The sequence below is a fragment of the Muscardinus avellanarius genome, assembly GCF_963383645.1.
Source record: "Muscardinus avellanarius genome assembly, chromosome: 14".
In the NCBI taxonomy this organism is placed as follows: domain Eukaryota; kingdom Metazoa; phylum Chordata; class Mammalia; order Rodentia; family Gliridae; genus Muscardinus; species Muscardinus avellanarius.
The window spans coordinates 63,421,982-63,445,687 of NC_137800.1; the positions used below are offsets into that span (position 1 = coordinate 63,421,982).

General features: G+C 38.2%; 1 protein-coding gene across 1 annotated transcript in view; it reads right to left on the reverse strand.

Moving 5' to 3' along the window:
• The window catches only part of LYRM4 (LYR motif containing 4), a gene marked incomplete at both ends in the record, with an annotated part of 157,272 nt that overhangs the window by 111,147 nt on the left and 22,419 nt on the right, over nucleotides 1–23,706 (reverse strand). Inside the window, one exon of the mRNA XM_080710718.1 lies at nucleotides 4,191–4,311. Coding sequence (XP_080566844.1) covers nucleotides 4,191–4,311 — 121 coding nt within the window. The remainder of the gene's footprint in view (nucleotides 1–4,190; nucleotides 4,312–23,706) is intronic.

Below are 23,706 nucleotides of genomic sequence, written 5' to 3' on the forward strand. Positions count from 1 at the left end.
ATTTTATCTTTGATGAACACAAAATCTTTTAGAAACTTCATGGGGAGGGAAGGCTCCCAGGTGCTGCTGTTGCAGATGCTTAGAAGACCCCTGGGATAGCAAGGTGCTTGGATGAGGGAAGTAGTGACACAAAACCAGGTACACTTTGGTGGTTCAGAAGCCAAAGGAGCATGGCAAACTGCAGAGCTCCATTACTGGGGTGGGTGACTGAGAGCAAGTCTAACTAATGTCTTATAAATAGGAACCAGAAGGACTACCTTTAGACAGCAGAACAGAACAAAGGACAATAACAGAGGCAAAATCTGGCTAACCTTCTTGCTAATCTCTTTAATGTGAAAGACCTAGAAGCCTTGTTTCTTGTCTGAGGTGGGGAATCCTTCTTTGCTGCCAGTATTGTTTGAGAGGTATTTGCTTAATCCTATACACAGCCCAGTTTCTGTGTGTCCTGTCTGACTCCATCTGACCCATACACAAAAGACCTCTCCAATCTATTTTTATCACTTGGGGAACAGATACGGAAGCTAGCTTTAGTGGTGGCTAGTCTATCTAGAACTTGCTTTCAGCAGAAAGGGAGAACCCATACACACGGCTAGGGAGGTCTCTCTGTCCAGAACCATCTTGTATAGACATAATGGTGGTTTATCAAAAGGTAGGATAACATTTCTAGTGATTCTGGGATAAGATCTGATGCATGTAGCTGGAAAGAGATTTGAGACTGACAGATCAGAATATATTTTTCAGGGTGAGTTGGCCGAAGAATGTCAAGGACAGAACAAGTGCATGTCTATCTGTAATCATGAAGAATGACTAACAGGAGGCTGGCTTGATCATCACGAGACAAAAACAATCTGCCATTTCTTGAAATCAGAGTAATCATTAGGAACTGTGCAAAAGCTAACAAAAATCACTGGTGCTATCTAGAATCCCTCAGGGTTGTCAATGAACACCAAATGCCTTGCACTTTAAGGATATAAAGGAAGAATAAATGACCTCTGAGGAAAGGCTGAGCTAGATTGATGAGGTCCTTAAATATCTTGGGAAACAAAGTGGAAGGATGACTAAAGAATATCTTCTAATGACTCAGGAGCATGAGTCCTTGAACTTTTGAGGTTGCGTTAAAGAATCAGATCTGAGCTCATGTTTGACTATGTGGCCTTGTACAAGGCATCTGGTTTCCTGTACCTGTTTTTCTTCCCAAGAAAACTGACACATGTTTTCGTTAAGAGACTTCTTTAAAAACTGCAGAACTGCCAGGTGTGGTTGTCAATGCCTGTAATCCTGGCTCCTTGGGAAGGCTCGGCAGGAGGACTGCAAGTATGAGGCTAGACTGGGTAAGTCACAGAGACCGTGTCTTAAAATAAGAAAATAAATAAATAAAAAATAAAAAGGAGCCGGGCGTGATGGCACATGCTTGTAATCTCGGCATTCGGGAGGCTGAGACTGGAGAATTGTGGTTTGCAGACAGCCTCAGCTACTTGTAGAGGCCCTTCACAATTTAGTGAGACCCTGTTTCAAAATAAAGAATAAAATAAAAATAGGGTAGGGGGTATAGCTTGGAGGCAGAATGCCCCTGGGTTTCATACCCAGACACACACACACACACACACACACACACACACTAAATAAAAAAAAAAAAATAAATAAATAAAGGGCTAGGGATACAGGTCGGTAGTAGAGCATCCCTGGGTTCAAGTACCTAGTATCAAAGACTCAAAAACAAGAACTACAAAATTGTACTGGGCTAATGGTGGGCTCATAGCACCAGAGGAGACAGAAGGAACTACTGAAAGTGGTACTTTGAAGTGCAACTAGACAGAAAGATGGATATAAGAAGGCAAGATAGAAGGTAAGTATAGTGGCCAGCAGAGGGTGTTAAAGAAAACAGACTCTTAGATCATCTTGTAGCTTAGTAGTTCGAGGAACTCCACCTTACCTCACTCTCCCAAATCTGGTGAACATCAATCTTAAGATTCAGGAAAACTTAACATGCAAGAGAAGTGAGCAGAAAACTGCCCAGGTGCCAAGGTATGACTGGCTAAGCAGTTCTCACATGGAATGAGAACACTCCTTTGTCAGGGCTTCTAGGTTACTGGGAAGCCCTGACTCTGGAAGTCGGCAGTGTGTATACTTCCATCAGGGAGGTGTAGTTCCCAGGCTGTCCTGGGGAGGGCACATGCACCCTGCTCAAGTCCCTCCAAGGTTAGCATCTGTTTTCAGTACAGATTCAGTGGGGATGTTGGATGATGGCCACAAAGTGGTGTTTATGTCTGTGTCTGTCTGTCTGTCTGTCTCTCTCTCTCTCTCTCTCTTTTTTTTTTTTTTGCAGTGTTGCAGGTGGAACCCAGGGTTTTATGGATGCAAGGCAAGCTTCCTACCCATGAACTGTATTTCCAGCCCTAGACTTTGTTTTTCGGAAGAGCAGTTTTGGCTTTACAAACCGAGAAATGACACAGACAATAAGACAACATAAGAGATGGTGGCAAAGACTATTTACAGGGCTTCCTTAATAAATAAGCTTTATATTCTGAACTATATTTTATACCCCTAAAACCCCAGAGGCATTCTGAGTGTAATCCCAGTCCTATTTTATTTTTAATTTTGAAACAGGGTATTGCTAAATTGCTGAGTCTCGCCTTGAACCTGTGATCCTCCTGTCTGAGATTCCCAAGTACTGGGATTATAGATGTGTACTGCCATGCCTAGCTCGTCTGAGCATTTCTGTTCCCCTATTACTAAAGATAAAACCAGCCTGTTTTGGAAATGCTTGCCAACTTCTATACCGAGAAAATGCCAAACAACCGAGTCTTTCTGAGCTATGTAAAATACAGGCTGCTTGTTTTTCTAATTTTTACTGCTAAAAGATCCCATGAAATCCAACTGCTGGTGACTGGTAAAAAAAAAAAAAAAAAAAAAAAAACATTCCTTCTAGAGTTTTTCCAAATAGCAATTCATTTATCTGCCACTCTCAAAGTGCAAACAAATATGAAGATGAGTCTTTTTCTGACTACCTATTATCTTTTCATCCCTTTAGTCAACCATTATTTCCTAGGCCTGCCTGCATGTAGCAAAGCTATTTTGCTTACTGCTAGATGTGACTGCAGAGCTCAAGAATTATTAGAACCTAAAATGCCATTCTGGAAGAGACTGTTCTATTATGCTGGCAACAGAATCAGACTTAATTTGACATAAAATGAAAACTATGATTTTAAATGTCGCTTGTTTGAATTGTTTCAAGTCAAGCATGAAGAAGGGTCAGAGAAAGGCTGGAGTCTGACACAGCATCAGCCAAGCAGGCATCCCCCATAGATGCCAAAGAAGCCTTTTCTAAAACACTGGAGCAGAGCTTACAGAAATGGTTAAGGGTTCCTCCTGCACACTTTATAAACAAATTTACTGAAAGTAATAGAGAAAAGTAGATGAAAGTAGAGATGGAGCTTATGGTGCAACTGTTACTAACTAAAAAAGAAGACAGTGAAAAGGGCAATTTTCTTATAGGTTGAGAAAACCCATCGATAGAAGGCTACTTTAGCCTTTGACATTCTAATTACTTCTGGACATATCACACCACCCAGGAGACCAGCCTGCCACAGATGCTCCACACCCTTCATGAACTCTTCGAGCAAAGCAAGCCCACATTAAGGTGATTCCTGGCACTTGTACAAAATGAAAACAGAAAGACCTTCCAGGGTCTTTTATGGGGTCAGCACCCAAGCAGCTGCGCTTTGTACCATCTGCACCTGCAGACACACCTTCCATGTGGCAACATAATTCAGGTTTATCGTCCATTCTACTCATCTTGATTTATGATGAAAAACACTAGGGAAAGGAGGAGCTATTTATAGCACAACACATACCCACATACACATGTGCGTACACCCTATAAAGACATTTTTAAAACAGTTTCTCACACATAAAGCATCAACATTACTTAAGCAAACTATGAGATTAGCCTTCCAAAAGGAATGTAGTCACTGGAAATTCTGGGAAGCTGATTATTTCTCTTAACTTTGCCCTTGAATTTGGTAATATGATAGTTCATCTTTCTACATCTGTATTAGAAAAAAAAAGACAGAGTTTCATGATCCTGCGGTGTAAATCGTAAATACCAAAAGCAGTGATGTCCAATCAAGGAAAAAATGTCAAAGCAGAAGGCTCTTAATGAAAAACCATATATCACCAAACCATCTTACCTGTCGACGAATTATTTCAAGGTCTCTTTTGGCTTTATTCACTAGGTTTTGAATTTCTACAGGATCCTTTACATTTTTATTTTCTCTGAAGGCATCTCTTATCCTCCTGACAGCATACGTTCTAAATGAATTCAGAGGGAAGGAAAAAAAAAAGGTGTCAGCATGTCTGAGGCTTTGCTTTTAAGTGAATTTAAAACTTTTTCTCTAGAATTAACTGTTGAATATTCCCCTATGGCTAATTCCCTTTGCTCTTTGCTCATGGGACAGGCTGATCCATTACTATTCTGGGATAACTAGGCAAACAGATCTAGGAAAATAAATCTATCCTAAACAAGTCACATACAAATGGCAAACCACAACAGCAATGCTCTTCAGATTATTACCTCTTTAGAGTTATCCATGCCTGGCTTCCCTTCATTAACATGGATAATTGAACCTTCACTGTACAGAGACAGATCAAGAATTCAGAGGTTACATGGCAGATACCAAGAAAGTGATCAGCTTTTCCATGAGTATCATCTTTTGGCTTTCATGTTTCTTTCTGCAACATAAAATGTACGGCTGTGGTCCACCTCAGGATCCTACCACAGTTGAAATTGTGGGATTATGCCCAAATGCTTTTCTTCATCTTGAAAGTGCTTCCACCAGCTCAGACTCCACCCAATTCCCCCAGGCAGATAAAGTGCACTTGCAGTACAGGAGTGCAGTTCTCAGGCAAGGTGTTCTAATTTGACAGGCTTGGGTTTGTATGCCTGCTTCAGTTCCTACTGTTTGTATGTAGTATGATTTTTAATGTAAGGCCATGTCTCCTCATCTGTCAGTGATGCACAGTACAGCTCAGTGTGGCCCGGAGGCTTAGCTTCATTATCTGAATCTGGATTTGGTAAAAAATCGGGTGCTTAAAAAGACTTAATACATGAAAGCTATTCTTAAGACTACTTTTGTTATACTTTAATGCAATTAGTATTCCCCTCTTCTCCTGTCATAGTCTCACCTTTGTTCCACATCTCCAGGGACACAGCGTGCGCGCACACACACACACACAAACACACACACACACACACACACACCCACCCACCCACCCTATGGAGAGGTTAGGGTTAGCCACACAGATGAATCTAGTTCTTAACCAGACATACTTTCACTCCGAGACAGCAGTGGCCGTAACCCCTATGTTCTCCCTAATTGCTCTGGATTGGAAGACAAGGGGCTAAGGGGAAGCACCTGAACTGGACACACCTGACTCGGTTCTCTCTAGTTGATTTCGCAATCTCAGATCAAGCTGTTTTTTAACTTTAGACACTAAACAATCCGCATGATATGATTAATAACATTTAGCAATAGAAGAATGCAAATAGAGTCAAAATAACAATGAAAAGGGGGAATATTAATGTTCTCATGGGATTGAGAGTGGGGTCTGGAAGATGCATACTGGGAAATCTTATTTTAGAGATTAGAAATTTTGTCCTAGACATATTTTTCAAAAGTAAAGAAAATTTTACATTAAAATTGCAAAAGTTATTTTTTTCTCCCCCAGTGGCACTGAGTATTAAACTCAAGAGCATTCTACCTGTGAGTTATATTCCCAGCCCAATTGTATTTTTTATTTTTGAAACAGGGTCTCACTAATTTGCCATGGTTGGCCTAAAACCTGTAATCATCCTATTTTAGCCTCCTAAATACTGGGATTACAGGTCTGTGCCACCACACCTGGCTTTGGCAGGTCTTTTTGGAAATAAAGATCAGAGTAGGCCGGGCGTGGTGGCACATGCTTGTAATCCCAGAACATGGGAGGCTGAGAGAGGAGGATCACACAGGTTCGAAGCCAGCCTCAGCTACTTAGTGAGGCTCTCAGCAACTTAGTGAGACCCTGTGTCCAAATAAAGTATAGAATGGATCTGGGAGTATAGCCCGGAGGTAGAAAAGGCCCTGGGTTCTATCCCCAATACCATAAAAAAAAAAAAGAGTAAAAGATAATCTTGTAACATTAGGAACCATAAAAAAGACAGAGTTTAGAAATTTGTACTTTCAGAATGGAAGATGTTGTTCAAGCTCTGAAGCTAGAAAAGTTGTTGAGGAGCTTGAGTGTTCACGATCAATCTTAGGGTTCTGATGAATGGAAAGGAATCTATGTAAGTTGCCAGACAACTAGGGCTCATCTACTTATAAAGGAATTTGGGAAAACTTTACTAATAGAATATATGATACAGATTCTTCTCATCTAACAAGACTTTGATAGTGCCAGGTAAGAAAGCTACCAGCAATCTCTAGGGCACTTTCATGCATAGTGTAGTGGTTACTCATATAACACTATCTCTGTTCTTCCTTGGACCCACATATCCCCCCAAAGAATTTTCTTTTACTATGGTGAGGATGATAGGAGTAGAAAAAAATAAAATTATCTTGATCCATATGCAAACCATGCAAACTTGTTTTTGCTTTTTTGTGTGTTTTTGGAAAAACAACATGAGCAATGGTGGCCATCATTACACTCATTTTTCTAGAAGCTGGTGACTGGTTCAGAGTAGTTAAAAGAAAAGGAGTGTCACATGGAATGGAAAGGCAAAAGTTCTTCCAAAGTTTAAGAAAACTGCTTAAGACTTTTAACAATTTATACCAATTGAGCTCAGCATTCAGAGTATTATGCTGTATATCCTTGTTTTCTAATTTTCCAAAGTCCTTACATAAAGAAACACAGTTCTAGATCTTGAAATTAAGTGTGCCTAAAGCAATCATGATTATCTGAATTTTTTTCTTTTGCTGATTATTAAGACAACTCATCCTTGAACGCATTCTTGGCTATCAGCCTCTGGACTATATCACTAAGCTGCTGTAGTGAAAAGGGTGGCCAGCTGCTAGGCAATGCCTTGAGTCAGGATGACCCTCATGGAAATCAGATACTGTTTGAAATAAGACAAGGATGATAAAGTAAGACATTAAGTACATGCATATGATGCATTCCAGCAGTGTGTTAAAGCTTATTCACTATAATTCATCCATTTGTACATGTGTGAGGCGCTGGTTGAAATTACCAGCACTGCAAAATAAAACAAAAACAACAACAAAACAAAACAAAGAGAATCAAACAGGATGAAGCAGGCTGCATCCATGCAGGAGTAAGGTGATGCTGCACACACCAACACCACTCGGCCTCGATCCTTTCTGTGCTGCTTTGAGTTGGAGATTCCCACAGGGCTTTGCTTCTCCACTCCAGCCTTTGCTTTGGTCTGCCAGTAGGTCTCAAGTGTTTGGCAGTCCTATTGCCACTACAAGAAGCAGACTCCTTTCAGAGGTTCTTCCACTCACTCCCATTTCCCAGAAGCAAAGCAACGTGACAGGCTGTAATGAAAGCTCTCTATTGCCTGAGGTCTCACTTCATGTTCCCCCTCCCAGAACCACTGAGGGCCATATGCTGTCTGTAGTCATGGCCTCTAGCACTTGGATGCTCGCATGTACTTAGCATTCGAAGTGTGATCTGACCAGCTAATGTAATGCCTCCACTTTCTGTCATTTTTCATCAGCATTCCAAATACTGGCTGCTCTGCTTATCTATCCTTTAAACACAACTGTGCCGTTTCTAGCTCCTCTCAGTCTCATCAAGTATCCCAGCAGCAAAACTGCTCTACCTTTTAGGGGCAAACTCCCATTCACCTTCAACTGCTTAGGACATAGCCTTCTACTTGCCTTAATAAAATGTGCCTTGCTCTCGAGGACAGTGCTTCCTTCACAACCATTAAGAGGAAATTGCTTGATTCTAGCACGTTTCCATATTCTATAGGGCTATGAGGAAAGTGCTGGTATATTCTTAGATCTCTACCTTTAGACATATTTAAGGCCATGCCAGCTGAGACATGTCATGTTGCATGTCTCTGTGACACTGAAATTCAAGTCTTAAGATTCATCAAGTCTCAATCTCTAAGGGGCACTCAGTAAACACACAGACTACAAATTACAGGGAAAGACACCAAGTGCTGTGTGTATGTATGTCTTATCACTTTGAATCTCACAATGATGTATAATTACAGTGCACTAATTAAAGTATGAAAAAATAAAAAAACCCAACAACTTGGAATTTTTTTTTTTTTTTAACTGAGGTATTATTTGTAAACTCCCTCCCCTTGTGCTGGGGATTTAATTTAGGGCCTTGTGCATGCTATGGGCTAGGGTTAGCTCTCCTGCTGAGCTATTCCCTCAGCTCTATTATTTGCAATCTTTTACTAGGTGTCTGCATTTGTTGGATAGCGGGTTCCACAGTGAGTTGGGATCTCCTCTTGGTATTCTGACCTACTGGCCACTCTTTTCTTGTCTCCTTTTGGGCAAATCTTCTCTATCACTTATATGTCTATTCTCAAGGGGCTATGTGTGGATCTTTTAAAAATAAAATTGCCAACAATTGTGTCTATATCTGAGGAATCAACTATCATATATATATGCCACTGAATCCCAATATTTCCCTAGGACAGGCTTCCTTTCTGGTATTTACATCCACTATCACCCTTTGCCTTCCAGACTTTTAACAAAATTACAAATTCTTCCAGTGAACACATTCAAAACAAGAGCCACTACCTTCCTTCCTCTGGCTTCCAATGCCTATTATTTTCATGCAGCCAGCTGCCCAAGTTGGACACTTGGGAGATTTATCCTAAATTTCTTCCTTTCCTGTAACTCACTATTATATTCAACTAATCACAAAAATCTTATATTTCAACCTTCTACATCCTTTCTGAGTCACCTTCAACTTCCTCTATGCCATCAGCCTTAAACTCAGTTCAGGCTTGTGTTTCTCAGACTAATACAACAACCTTAGGCTTATGGTGTGTATGTTTGTGCATTATAGATGGACTATAGCAGCCAGGTGTGGTGGCACACGCTTGTAATCTCAGCATTTGGGAGGCTGAGACTGGAGGATCACGGTTCACAGACAGCTTCAGATACTTAGGCCCTTTGCAACTCAGTGAGCCCGAGTTTCAAAATGAAAAAAAAAAAATAGGGCTGGGGTGCAGCTCAAAGGTAGAATGCCCCTGGGTTCCATCCCCAGTACCCCCCCCCCCCAAAATGGACTATATACCTGGTATACAGTGAGCATTGAGAGCATTCAGGGCCCATATGAAATCCAAGAGCAGCAAATGCTTCCTTCTTCTTTTTTTTTTTTTTTTTTTTTGGTGATACTGGGGATGGAACCCAGGGGCACTCTACCTCCGAGCTGCACGCCCAGCTCTATTTTTTATTCTTTATTTTAAATTGAATCTCACTGAGTTGCAAAGAGCCTCATTAAGTACCTGAGACTGTCCGCAAACTGTGATCCTCTTGTCTCATCTTCCCAAATGTTGGGATTACAAGCTTGTGCCACCACGCCCGGCTAAAAGCTTCCTTCTTATACATGCAAGTTCACACTAGAATGCAAGCCCCCCACACCCCAAAAAACAGGGTCTTAATCTTTCTTGTTCACCACTATTTCTAAAGTGGCTAGCACTGAGAAAGTGCTCAATATTTACTGGAAAAAAAAAAAAAGAACTTCAAAACATCATGGGCAGTATCAAAAAAATACCTTCAGGAAAATATCAATAAAGAAAATACAAGAATGAGAAACTACCAAAAGAAATAAAATAAAAAAATGGGTTGCAGTAAAAAACAGCAATGACTGCAGAATTCACCATTAGACTCCATTTAAGTAACACATTCTAAAATAACATTATATTAGCACTAGGCCAGGTGCTGGTGATAGTGGAGAATCACATGGGTCTGGTGGGGAATGAGGTCTGATATAAGGAGATGAACTACAAGCCAGTTTTGGTGGCGCACGCTTGTAATCCCAGCATTCGGGAGGCTGAGACCTGAGGAATGTGGTTCCCGGACAGCCTCAGCTACTTAGTGAGGCCCTCTGCAACTCAGTGAGACTCGGTTTTGAATTAAAGAATAAAAAAATTGGGCAGGGGTTGTAGCTCAGAGGTCAAATGCCCCTGAGTCCCATCCCCAGACCTGTAAAAAAAAAAAAAAAAAAAAAAAAAAGAGATGAACTACAAAATGAAAGCCATTCAAGATGAAAACAAAGGGGCCAAGAAGACTACTCTTGACTGGGTGGTGTTTCCATAAACATATATGTCAAAACATTGAACTGTGTACTTTAGATGGATGTGTTTAATTGTATTTCAATTGCTCAAGAGGTTGATTTAGAAAGTTGATTAAGAAGAATATACAAATTATCTTATTAAAAAATAGAAATTACATTTGCCCATTTCCAGGAAACACAAAATAAAACACAAAACAAAGACTGTAATGCTAGAAAATATGCACATATCTGAAAAATGTAAAAATTAGCACCAAATTATAGAAAGCAAAAGACAAACTCAAAATTCAAATTTAAACACAGAAAAATGAAGCTGGCAGATATAAGAAAAATTAGCTTTGGAATAAGGCAAAGGCATTTCTGAATTTCTAAGAAAAATTAGCTTTGGAATAAGGCAAAAGTATAAAACTTATGAAAAATAAATATGAGCAAACTGAAGTACATGGGCAATTTAAGTTGTAATGGAAAAAATATCATAGAAATGATAAAAAAATTAAAACACTCATTGGATTTAACAGCCAGAGGACAATGCCAAGATAATTAAAAAACCCTCAACTCCATGGTGGAAGAAAAAATACTTTAAGGGAAGGGCAAAGAAAGAAGCAGATGATACTGAGTAGAATTGAGATAAGTATGACCTTAAATTTGAATTTTTAAAACCTTGAAAAGGCTGCTTTCTAGTTTTTTGATGTGCTGTTTTGTGGCCAATAGGATAACAACATCAATAATTTGTGACACAGATACCATGCACAGAGTACTGTGTTAAGTACTTGATATACATTATCTCTTTTAATACTTGCACATTGTGTCTTAGAAAAGATAAAAAAATTGAGGTCAAGATCACATGTCTAAAGGGAGAGCTGTGTTCTAAACCCATTTGACTGCAGAGTATGGGATTTTTCAATCCCAAGGTATCCCTCCCTAAGAGGATAATAAACTCTGTCCAATCTTCTATAAGTTCTTGGTTTTCATTTAAAAAAGCACTAAGGAAACTGTTCCTGGCATCACAAAGCTTAAAAAGGTCATCTTTCTCAACACTGCTTCAAGTGTTCCTACAAATAGTTCAAGTGCCAAGCATGTCTTAAGAAATACAAGTGGCTGAAAGCCCTAGGAGGGAAAGAGATATTGATAAACACTAAATCCAAGTGAGACAATTAAGGTTAATTGTTTTAGAAAGGAAGATAGTGAAGGGTTGTGGAGTGAGGTGATATTATCATAAGAAAAATACTTTGGAGATCAAAAGCACTGAGTGTTGGGGGAGATATAAGTAAATACGATTGTATGTCTCCCCGTTTGAAATTCTCTCATGGTGCTTCATTGTCTTTGACAGAATTAAATGCATCAGCATGGATGGGATCTAGGCTTCTGGAATCCTCTGTGGCTCCTACCCCATCTAGCACCCTCGGGCATTGACCAGTATTCAGCTGCATGGGAAGGCTTGTAGTTTCCTTAGTTCTACATAGAGTATCCTTCTATAGCTGGATTTTTTTTGCTAAATCTTCTCATTATTAAAAACCTAATCCAGTCAGAAACAAATATGACAAATGATTAATATTTTTAGCATATAAATAGTTCATATAAATCAAGTAGAGAGACATTAAGATCGAGGTAAATAAGTGAGCAGATGCCTGAAACAATGATTCATCAGAGTGCAAAGCATGATAACATTTGAAAAGATAGACAGGACTTCTGGAAAGATGGCGACTGAGAAAAGCAGTGTTTACGAGCCCTGCTAAAACTCGATCTCTATTGCCACAAAATCAGCGCTTTTCATAGCCAGAAAATGCCATCAGCAGAGAAATAAAAAATGTAAACACAAGGGACAGAGAAAAAAAGACTAGAAGAACAACCAGAGACCAGAAATAAAGTCTGCAATTCGGCAGCGGAGCCGCGCTGGCCCCATCTTCCCTCACAGCACCAGGATCCAGAGAGGAAAGGTAAACAAGGAGCTGAAGTGAGCAGCTGCGGATCATTCGGGTGTAATTCAGCAGTTCTTTTAGTGCAAAGAATGTCTAAAACTCCCAGTGGTCAAGCTCATCACGCCTTCCAGGGACTCAGAACAGAGCTCAAAACCAGAAAAGAAATACACCAGCCTCACAGCTGAGGGAGTGGCAGTGGCACCATATTGCCAGCAGTGCCAGCCTCACGGCCGAGGGCGTGGCAGCAGCGCCATATTGCCAGCAGAGACAGCGAGTTCACCGCTCCCTCGACAGCTCCTGATCAACACGCACAATAACCATGAGTCAAATTGCGGCCCCTAAAGGAGAAATCCCTGTACTGCAAGCCCAGGGACTTTGATAATCTCCCTGGGTCTTAGATTTTGCAGTCCAACCCAGTGAAGGAGTAGCTGTGGCTGAGATTACCACAGACTCGAGATACAGAGCACCTTAAGTGAAGTCGTAGTGATCCAGGGAAGGCACAAACTTTTGAAAACAAGGGAAAGAGGAACAACAATAGAGCAATGGATGCCCACAACTTCATATTATCAGAACCTGATAACATAGAAATTCAGAGATCTCCAGAAGATCAAATCAGGAATATAACTGTAGAAATAATACAGGACCTTCTAAAAGAATTTAGAGTTTAAAAGACATAAAGGATGCAATCATTGAGGTCAAAGCCTCAATTCAAAGTATAAGCAATCGATTAGACCACATGGAGAATAGAATCTCGCTCCTAGAAGAGGATCACTCCAAAAACGAACTCATAATTTATAACTTAGAAAAAAAATCAGACAGCAGGAATCTGACATTGAAGAAATTTGGGCCCATTTTAAGAGAGCTAACCTAAGAATTGGAATAGAGGAGGGAAAAGAAGGTGAAACCAAAGGGATCAATAATATCATCAAAGAAATAATAGTAGAAAAATTTCCAAACATACAGCAAAAGATCGATACACAGGTCCAGGAAACTTATAGAACTCCTTTAGACAGAATCAAAGAAGAGGTTCCCCATGCCACATAATTGTCAAAATGACCAATGTGGAAGCCAAGCAGTGAATCTTAAAGGCAACAACAACAACAACAACAAAAAAGGTCAAGTGACTTTCAGAGGCAAACCAATTAGAATCACTCCAGACTTCCCAAACCAAGTCATGAAAGGCAGAAGGTTTTGTAGTAACATGTTCCAAACTCTGAAAGAAAACAACTTCCAGACAAAAATTTCCTACCCAGCACAACTATCTATCAAATTAGATGGGAAATTAAGAAGCTTCCATGACAAATAGAAACTGCAGAAGGAATTTATGTCTTCAAAACCAGCGCTACAGAAAATACTCAGAGATTAACTACAAAGAAGAAATAGGTAACACACACCAGAACCAGAGAAACAAGATTTTCCATCCAGCAGACAACTAAGCAAAGAAGAATATATTCATGTGTTTATTGGTTAAAATCTTTGGAGATTCATTATTTATTTTAGTCTTTTACCTATTTCTAAATTGTATTGTTTGCCTTTATTGTTGCTAATTTTTAGGATTTCTATTTGGAATATTAAGATACCTTCAGATATAGCATTTGGAAATATTTTACCCCATCCTATCAGGAGCTTTTAACTCTGTTTACATTCTCTTTGAATGTACAATATTTTTTTTTATTTTTTAGTTAGTTTGTTTATTCTGTTGTTGCCTGTGCCTTTGAAATCATATCCAAGAAACACTGCCAATTTCAATGATGTGAAGTGTTATGACCCAGGTTTTCTTCTAAAAGTTTATAGTCTTAAGATTTACATTTAGGTCTTTTATCTATTTTGAGTTAATATTTGTACATGGTGTTAGGTAAGGGTCCAACTTTGTTCTTTTTCATGTAATTATTATTTTTCAACAATATTTAGTGAAAGGATCATTACTTCCTTCACCAAATGTTCTTGGAAACCTTGTAAAAAATAACTTGACCATATATGGAAGAATTTATTTCTAGGCTTTTCATTTTACTCCACTGGTTTATATATCTGCCTTTATAGCAGTACTACACTGTTTCAATTAATGTAGCTTTATAAGGTTTGAAATCAGAAAAATGTACATCTTCTAGCTTTGTTCTTTTTTGAGACTGTTTTGGGTTAAGTTCATATTTCATGTTAGGATAGATTTTTTTCTGGAAAAAAATGTATGATAGTTTCACCTTAAAAAAAAGAAAAAGAAATACTCTGTAAGAAAGAAAGCAAAAAGAAATATTAAAATGTTATCTCTAAATGATCAAAATTTGATATCAGACAAATGAATCTATTATGTGAGATTATCATTGTTAATTTTGGATAAATTGTTATAAAATGAGATATCAACCACTAAGCCAAGCATGGGAAGGAGGGAGGGGGAGGGAATCGTGTGGGGTAGGGGCTAACTGGCCCATGTGTACACATATGTCTACACAAGTTTTTTTTTTTATCCCATTATGATGTATGAATACAGTGCACCAATAAAAAATAAAATAAAAAAAGAAAAGATAGACAGTTACAGATGTAATGATGTTCAGCCTCAGCCATTACCAAAGAGTACAAATTTAAGGAAGGTATCATGTTTTGTCCATCCAGCTGATAGGATTTTGAGAAAAGGCAAAGGGACAGGTATACCCTGCTGGTGGAGCAGGAACTGGTACTTCCTCTGGCAAATAGCATAGTGATTGATATTAATGTTCACAGTCTTTGATCTACTAACTCCACTTTTAGTCGATATTAAGGATGAAGTTAATTATAGATATTATTTATAAGCGTTAAAAAGAGATGCTGCCCACATTTCCAACACTGGACAATTATGACATGATTTCTAAGATGCTTCCAAAGTGTTTAAGTGATAAGTACCAAAGTCCAAAGTAAAAGAAAGTGTAGGGTGAAAAATGTCTCTATTTCTAAATGTCTCTATTTCTAAATTGTCTCTATTTCTAAATTTCAGATCTCTAAATGCAATCTATTAGCAATTTTATATGCAGCTTCTCACAGATAACTGGATTCAGATTAAAACATGTGTATTTCTCCCCAAATGGTAGTGCTCTGAACATATCACACACTTTCAAATTAATTAATTGATGTACCGTGGACTGAAACCGGGAGTACTCTGCTACTGAGCTATACTCCCAGACTTGTTTGTTTACTTATGGTTCTAGGCGTTGAACCCAGTGAAATTCTACCCTCGAGCTGTACTCCAAGTCCTTTCTTTATTGAATCAGGGTGTCACTACGTTGCTGAGAGTCTTGCTAAGTTGCTGAGGCTGGTACTGAACCTGTGATCCTCCTGTTTCAGCCTCCCAAGTACTGAGATTACAGGTGAGCACCACCATGCCTGAATAGTTTTTATTTTTATTCTGAAATAGTATCTTACTAGCTTACCCAGGCTGGCCTTTAACTTGCCATCCTCCTGTCTCAACCTCTCATGAACTATGATTATGGGTATGAGCCACCACACCAGGCTATACTTTTAATTTTCAAATTAAAATATATCACATTGGTCACCTATCAACTCAAATAGAACTCACTTTTAAAAATTGTTGTATCACATATCATTACATTGGTATATGAGAATACACTTAGCCAGTCCTTTACTAATAAAATATTGTTTCCAATCTGAATCTTACAAACAACGCTATAATCAACATCTTTGTTTACTGTAGCATCATGATCATATAGATCTATGGAATTAATTCTTAACATGAAACTGGTAGGTCAAAGAATATGTATACTCAGAGCTTTGATAAGATTTTTGCCAGTGTTCTCTCTATAGAGGCTATTCCGATCCATTCTTTTACCAGCAATATATTAATTTCTGCAACATCTTTGCCAATAAAAGGCATCATCAAACTTTCACATCTTTGCTAATCTAATAGAATGGTATCTCATTTTACTTTTCATTACATTTAACTTTTATGAATGCTATAACTTTAAAAAGAAGTTTAATGTAATTTGTATTGCTTTCTTTATATATTTTGCCTTTTAAAAATGCAGTGACTAGTCTTTGTGGCTGATTTGTAAGACCTATGTAAGGTTTCTATGAAGCTAGCCCTTTGTCTCTGGGGAATTGCAATATTATTCTTTGTTGTCATTTGGCTTTGCTTATAATGTTTTTTACTTGCTTTTCTCATGTAGAAATGTTTAGTTTTTATGAAGTATATCAAATTTTATGTTATAATTTCTGGGTTACACATCATACATTTCAAAGCTGCTACAGGGCAATTAAACCATTTACCTCCTCCCATGCTCTTGAGAATATCTATGGTTTAACTTTCATATATAATTATTTGATCTTCCTGGAATTTATTCTGGTGAAAAGTGTTGAGCATGAATCTAACTTTACTTTTCAATGTTACATGATGTTTCTCCATAGTGAAGGGTATCATTTTATATTTAGGATGCCCTCAATTACAGAAATATGGACATAGGAAAAATCAGAAGAAAATTTGAAAACATGCTAACAATAATTACTTTTGGGTACTGAATTTTTCTTTTCCAAATTATTACGATAACCATATTTCTTAATGATTGTCAAGATTCTAGTGATAAGATATAATAAATAATATACTGCAATAAAAATTAGTAATAGATAAGGCTTAATTTTTGGAAGAACAGTCTGGAAAAGAATAGATAGCTAGACCAATATACATACATGTGAGGCATATAACAAGGAATTAAACTAAAGCCATGTGAAAAGAGGAGATGGACTGAGAAGTATTTGGTAGATGAAAGCAACAGGCTCTACAAATTTATTTTTAGAGTATTTCCTTATAGTCTAGAAAAGCAAAATAGTACTGTCCTCATGAGAAAATAGAAAACAAAGTAATTAAAATATTTATTAAACTAATTAAAATGAAAAAAAATCAGGAGAATTAGCTAAGAAAAATAAGTTTTGTTTTTGCTTTTTAAGTTATAGTGTTTGGCTTATACATCAGAAAACAAAATTACAAGAAAAAAAGAGTGAAGTAGTTTGGAAGTTTACAAAAAGTTTAAAACAATCTTTGTAGAAATAGCATGAACTCTAGAACTTGCCAAGAATGAGAAAGGGCCAATAGAGGTTCGTAACATCCAACACAGTGGACCTAATTTACCAAAATGAGTACTGCTTTTCTAGCTGTTATGGCTGCCTAAGTGTAGTCAGGGAAAAGAGATGTGGGAATAAATTTACCAGTACAGTTCTGATAGATTTAACATAAGTGCAAAGAAGAAAAGAACTTTTCCCAGGGCTTTGAATGGTGCTAGAAGTTTTGTCCCCTATAATCAAAACTTCTCAAACCCTCAGTTCTTGGCCTGTAGGCCACTCTCCATCTCAGCCCCTTTGGTAGGAATCAAGTCTTATTGTAAATTTCCAATAAAAAGCAGTTAAAGAGGAAGATGTGGTGGTAAAGGCTTGTAATCCCAGGACATGGGAGGCTCAGTAGTGTAGAGAGATTGTAGCTCGGAAGTACAATGCCTGAGTTTAATCTCCAATCTTCTTCTCTTCTCCCCTCCCCTCCCCTCCCCTCCCCTCCCTTATCCCTCCCCTCACCCACAACACATACACAAATAAGTAAATAAATAAATATATAAATAAATAAAAAGGAGTCCAAGGAATTATAATAAATTAGCCCTGGAGGTATAGGTCAGTAATAGAACATGTGCTTAGCATATAAGGGGACTTGTTTTCAATCCCTGGCACCAAGAAAAAAAAAAAAGAAAAAAAAAAAAACTTCAAACACAAAACTAAATAAAATTTTCAAATTTTATGGAAAAATAAAAATTCATATTCAAAAAAGTATGACAGCCACGTGTAATGGTGCACATTTGTGATCCTAGTACTTGGGAGGCTGAGATAGGAGGATTGAAGGTTCATGGCTAGCCTCAGCTACTTAATGAGGCCTTAGTGAGACCCTGTTTCAAAATAAAGAATAAAAATTAGGGCAGGGTATAGCTTGGAGTTAATGTCCTTGGTTTTAATCCCCAGTCCGGGTTTTAATCCCCAGTCCGTCCGACCGTCTCTCTTTCTCTCTCTCACACACACATGCGCGCGTGTGTGCGCGCACACACACACACACAAGTATGACATAACAATTTCATATAACTCTAGATCTTAGGTAAAGTTGCATGAGGATTGTTTAAAATAACATTCTCTTTAAAAATTAATAAAATAGTGGAAGAATGAAAGCACACCATTCTATAGCAGATGCCCCCTATCTGTCCCTAGGGGAAGAGTTTAGAAGCTTTTCTATTGAGGTGTCCTTTGTAGTGCTTTTAAAACATTAAGTTACAATCTTTCACTTATAATTCATCAAAATTAAACTCATTACTATCCAGATTTATCTTCATAGCCACTGACATTTGGTTGCCAACATGATTTTTCAAAATGTAAACCAACCAATCAAAGTAAAGGCCACCAATTATAGGTATTTAGCTCATTTACAGTAAGTCATATAGATTAAGAAGTGGTGAAAGCCCTGACTCCATTTTTATTTGGTTTTACAGCTGGCTATTTAGATAGTGCAGTACCCTAAAAATTAGAATCCTAGAGGTATTGGCTGTGGCTAAGATCCACAGTCCCCTGACTAAAAGATGGCACATATTTCATTTGTGTAGTCCTACAAACTATCTAACTAAAGGAAAAACAGAGATAACCTTTCTCTATTAACTTTCCTCACATCTGTACCTGTTTCTTATGGAACTGGTCATATTTCCTTCAAAAGCACTATGACATAATGGCTCCATGTGTAGGTATGAGATTTTGTTTCCTATTTTGCCCCCATTTACCAGAAAAGAGCTTGACCTACTATAACAAAAGCAAACTCAAACTTTCATTAGGTAATAGGGGTTAAATGGTATGTTATAGAATACCATATTCTCAATTTTATTTTAAAGTTGTAGTGCGAGCTAGCCAATGTAAGACATACTTTTGACACAGTAGACTACTCAATGAATTCTGGCTTTTCTACATTATAAGGAAAAATAATGAACAGTGGAAATTCCTCCTGGTCAGTAAAATTAAAAATTCATTAAAATTGCATATCAATGTTTCTAAGCCAGATTTAAATAAAATACCTTTCCTTTTACTGTTTCCTACTGCCATTAGTCATAAGCAACAATAAATGAGCAAGGAAGGGAGGTGAAAAGGAGACATATAAGTCATCTATATTGTGCTCTATATATCAATAATAATTTACATCACAACAAAGTGCAGAAGAACTTTTCAATTCTTAGCATGCATAAAATAGTAAAATATTTACTGTACTATTCAGAAAAAATATAAAACATTTCAGATATATAAAAATCTCATTTATTCATTTTAAGATAGCTTTAAAGAAAGAAGTAAATAAAAGTTTCCCAGGTCTTGAATTCATGGAAGCTGGAGAATAGGATCAAAGTCTTGCTGAGCTTCTCCTGAGTGTCCTGGTTTTGAAAGGATGGCAGGGGACAAGCTGGGTCTCTGTTTCCTCAGTCCTTGACTCTTGGGGGCTGAATGGGTAGCCACATGGTAGGTCATGTGCTTAGTGTTCTCAAGGCTCCAGTAGTATCTCCAGCACTGATTTGCCTACTTGACATTAAAGGGTTCCAAACTCTACATGTAGGTTTACGCAAATGCAAAAATTAATCGCTGAATTTACTAATAAAATCCAGTAGCCCCTTTTCCATTTGAAGAGCTTTATTGTTATGGCTCAGAGAAGAGGCATTTCTAAATTCCCATCCAGACTGAAATTCCATGAATTAAAATACAAGACCAGTCTCTTCATCTGTTGGAATGCCACAGCAGTGTAAGATGTGATACCATGCACTGTAACACAGCAATGGTTATTTTGACCTGGGTACTCTATTGCCTTCATACAGTTTATTTACGTCGTTGTTTTTAAGTAATACATCATGTCTTTCTTGCAAGTAGGTCAAACTATTTCATGTAGTATATAACTTATTTCAATAATATCCTTGTGAATCATTAAGTAGGTGTTTGTGTACTCAGATTTAATTTTATTTTAAACTTGGAGATGTGAAAAAATGGAGCAAACATTATATTTAAAAAATGTTAATGTTTAATAGAGGGATATAAATATGGCAACTGAGTAAAGCAGCATCTATCAACACTGCTGACACTCGATCTCCACAGTGGCAAAAATAATGCCCTAAAGAGTTAGAAACTACTATCAATAGAGAAATATAAGCTATAAATACAAGAGACAGAAAAAAGGAAGACTAGAATAATATGAGAAACAGAAAAAAAAAAATGGCCCGCCATGGCAGGGGCTGCCCCGCCAAGGCCACTTCGACTGACTCACAGAATCAGGCCCCAGGGAGGATAAGGAGCTGAAGCGACCAGAAGCAGTCCAGGTGGATGTAATTCAGCAGTTCTTTCAGTGCAAAAACAAGTGAAATTTTTCAGCAGCTGAGCCCATCACCATCTCCAGGGATTCAGAGTGAAGCTCAAACCAGAAGGGAGATACACCAGCCTTACTGCTGAGGGCATGGCAAAGACACCATATTGACAGCAAGCAGGTGAGTTAACCACGCACACGAAGCTCCAGCGAAAGCACCAGTGGAGCACCAATGCAATCATAAGTGAAATGGCGGCCCCTACAGGAGAAATCCCAGCATTGCATCCGCAGGGACTCAACCAACTTTGATAAACTCTCTGGGTCTGAGTTCTTGTGGTTCAAGGCAATGCAAGAATAGGGGTGAGTTCTTGTGGTTCAAGGCAATGCAAGAATAGGGGTGGTAGAAATTGCTACACCCTTATTGCAGTTCCCTGAAGGAAAGCCCCAGCCCAGCGACCTCAGAGTCTGGCACAGCTGCGACAAACTCCCTTGGTCTGAGACTTTGCGATACAACTCAGGGAAGGAGCAGTGGCTGCAGAGATAACCATACCCCCAAGAGATCAAGAGCACAATAAGTGAAATTCTGGCAAACTGGAGAAGAACTCAGAGAAGGTGGGAGTGGGATCTGCTATTGATCATATCAGAAGCCCAAACTGACTCAGGCTCAGACTAGTGGAAAGTGTAAGGGGAATCTTACGCTTAACTCTAAACCCAACGAGCAGGATTGCAGGGAATACCACAGACATTCCAATTGTGGGCAACAGGGAGAGGTCAGAATAGCACAGCCCGAGCTGTGTAGAATGGAGACCCCTACATTGAGTTTGGTTTCAGAGGCATACACTGCCAACAGAGGCAGGGAAAGACCTAGGCTGCACGTCTGTGGAAAGTGTGGAGGGTGACCTTCACTCAATATTAATTCTAACCCCGTTGATATCATCCATCTGCATAGATTGAAAAGACTAAGAGAACCAGACTCAAAGAGGGAAAGGTCACCATAGCAATTGGTATCTACATAGAGAGAGACTGCTGAATTTGTTTGTAGTGTCACATCAATTCATTGCTGGGATTGTTTGGGTTTTTTCACTCTTTTTTTTTTTTTGGTGTGTGTATATCTGATTTTTTTTTTTTTTTGCTTTACTTTTGAAAGAGGTTTGTGAGTCTTTTGTGTGGTTTTTTTTTATGATTTTGTATTGCTGTATTTTTTTTGTTGTTTTTTTAACCCTCATACCAAATCTTCTCCCAAGCTTCTTCCTACTCTATCCTCTCTCTCATCTATCTTTTTTCTTCTTTTTATCTCTCCCTAGTCCTGTATTGAATCCAATTCATTTCACAATACCAGAAACTTATACAGTAGTTACTAGAATTCTACTACATTGGTACTATCTCTAATCTCTAGTGTATACTATTTTAACAAACTAATATACTCATACTATTCCACCCTATCTGACCTCACCCTATTCTTCCATTTACTCCCTTTCTTCCCTCCTTACTCAACCTTCACTGTTGATCACAACTTGCCCTTGAATATACGAGCTGACACCTAGAGGCTGAAAGAAATCTACCAAAAGCAACAGGCAAAAACTTCTCAAATTATGGGAAAGAGGAACAACAATGGAGCACTGAACTCCCATAACTCTACAATAACAGAAACTGATGACACAGAAATGCAGAGATTTCCAGAAGACCAAATCAGAATGTAACTGTAGAAATAATTCAGGCTTTTAGAAAAGAATTTAGAGAGAGTCTGAAAGAAATAAAGGGTGCAATCATCGAAGTAAAGGCATCAATTCAAACTATAAACAATCGATTAGACCACATGGAGAATAGAATCTCACTACTAAAAGACGATCATTCCAAGAATGAACGCATAGTTCAGGACATAGAAAAAACAATTCATCAACAGGAATTAGACATTGCAGAAATATGGGCCTATCTTAAGAGAGCTAACCTCAGAATTATTAGCATAGAGGAGGGAAAAGAAGGTGAAACCAAAGGGATCAACAATGTCTTCAAAGAAATAATTGCAAAAAAATTTTCCAAACATAGAGCATGAGGTGGATACACAGTTTCAGGAAACATATAGAACTCCCGTTAGACAAGATCTGAGAAAAAGTTCCCCACGCCACATAATAGTCAAAATGACCAAAGTAGAAGCCAAAGAGAAACTCAAAGGCAACAACAACAACAAAAAAAAGGCCAAGTGACATTCAGAGGCAAACCAATTAGAATCACTCCAGACTTCCCAAACCAAGTCATGAGAGCCAGAAGGGCTTAGAGTAACATATTCCAAACTCTGAAAGAAAACAACTTCCAGCCAAAAATTTCCTACCCAGTAAAACTATCTTTCAAATTAGATGGGGAAATAAGAAGCTTCCATGACAAATAGAAGCTGAAGGAATTTATGTCTTCAAAACCAGCACTAGAGAAAAAACTTAAAGAGATTAAGTCCAAAAAAGAAATAAGTATACACGCCAGAACCAGAGAAACAAGAACTTTCATCAAGCAGTCAACTAAGCAAAAAAGAATATACAGTCTTTTAAACAGAAATAAAATCTTAACATGTTAGGAATTAAAAATCACCTCTTTAGCCAGGCGTGGTGGCACACGCTTGTAATCCCAGCATTCAGGAGGCTGAGACCTGAGGATTGTGGTTTGCAGACAGCCTCGGCTACTTAGTGAGGCCCTCCGCAACTTAGTGAGACCCAGTTTCAAAATAAAGAATAAAAAAACTAGGGCAGGGGGTATAGCTCAGAGGTCGAATGCTCCCGGGTTCCATCCCAGACCCGCAATAAATAAATGAATGAATGAATGAATAAATAAATAAATAAAAAAATAAAAATCATCTCTCAATAATCACACTAAATGTAAATGGCCCAAATTCCCCAATAAAAAGACATAAAGTGGCAAAATGGATTAAAAAACAGAACCCATCTATCTGCTGCTTGTAAGAAACACACCTTATAAGACAGAAACAAACTTAAGGTAAAGGGATGGAGCAAGGTAATCCATGCCAATGGAACTCAAAGGCAAGCAGGAGTAGCAACTATGGTATCAGACAAGTTAGACTTCCAGCCCAAGCTAATTAGAAGATACAAAGACAGTTAGACTTCCAGCCCAAGCTAATTAGAAGATACAAAGACGGTAATTTTTTACTGTTAGAAGAAACAATCCAACAAGAGGAAATAACAATAATCAACATTT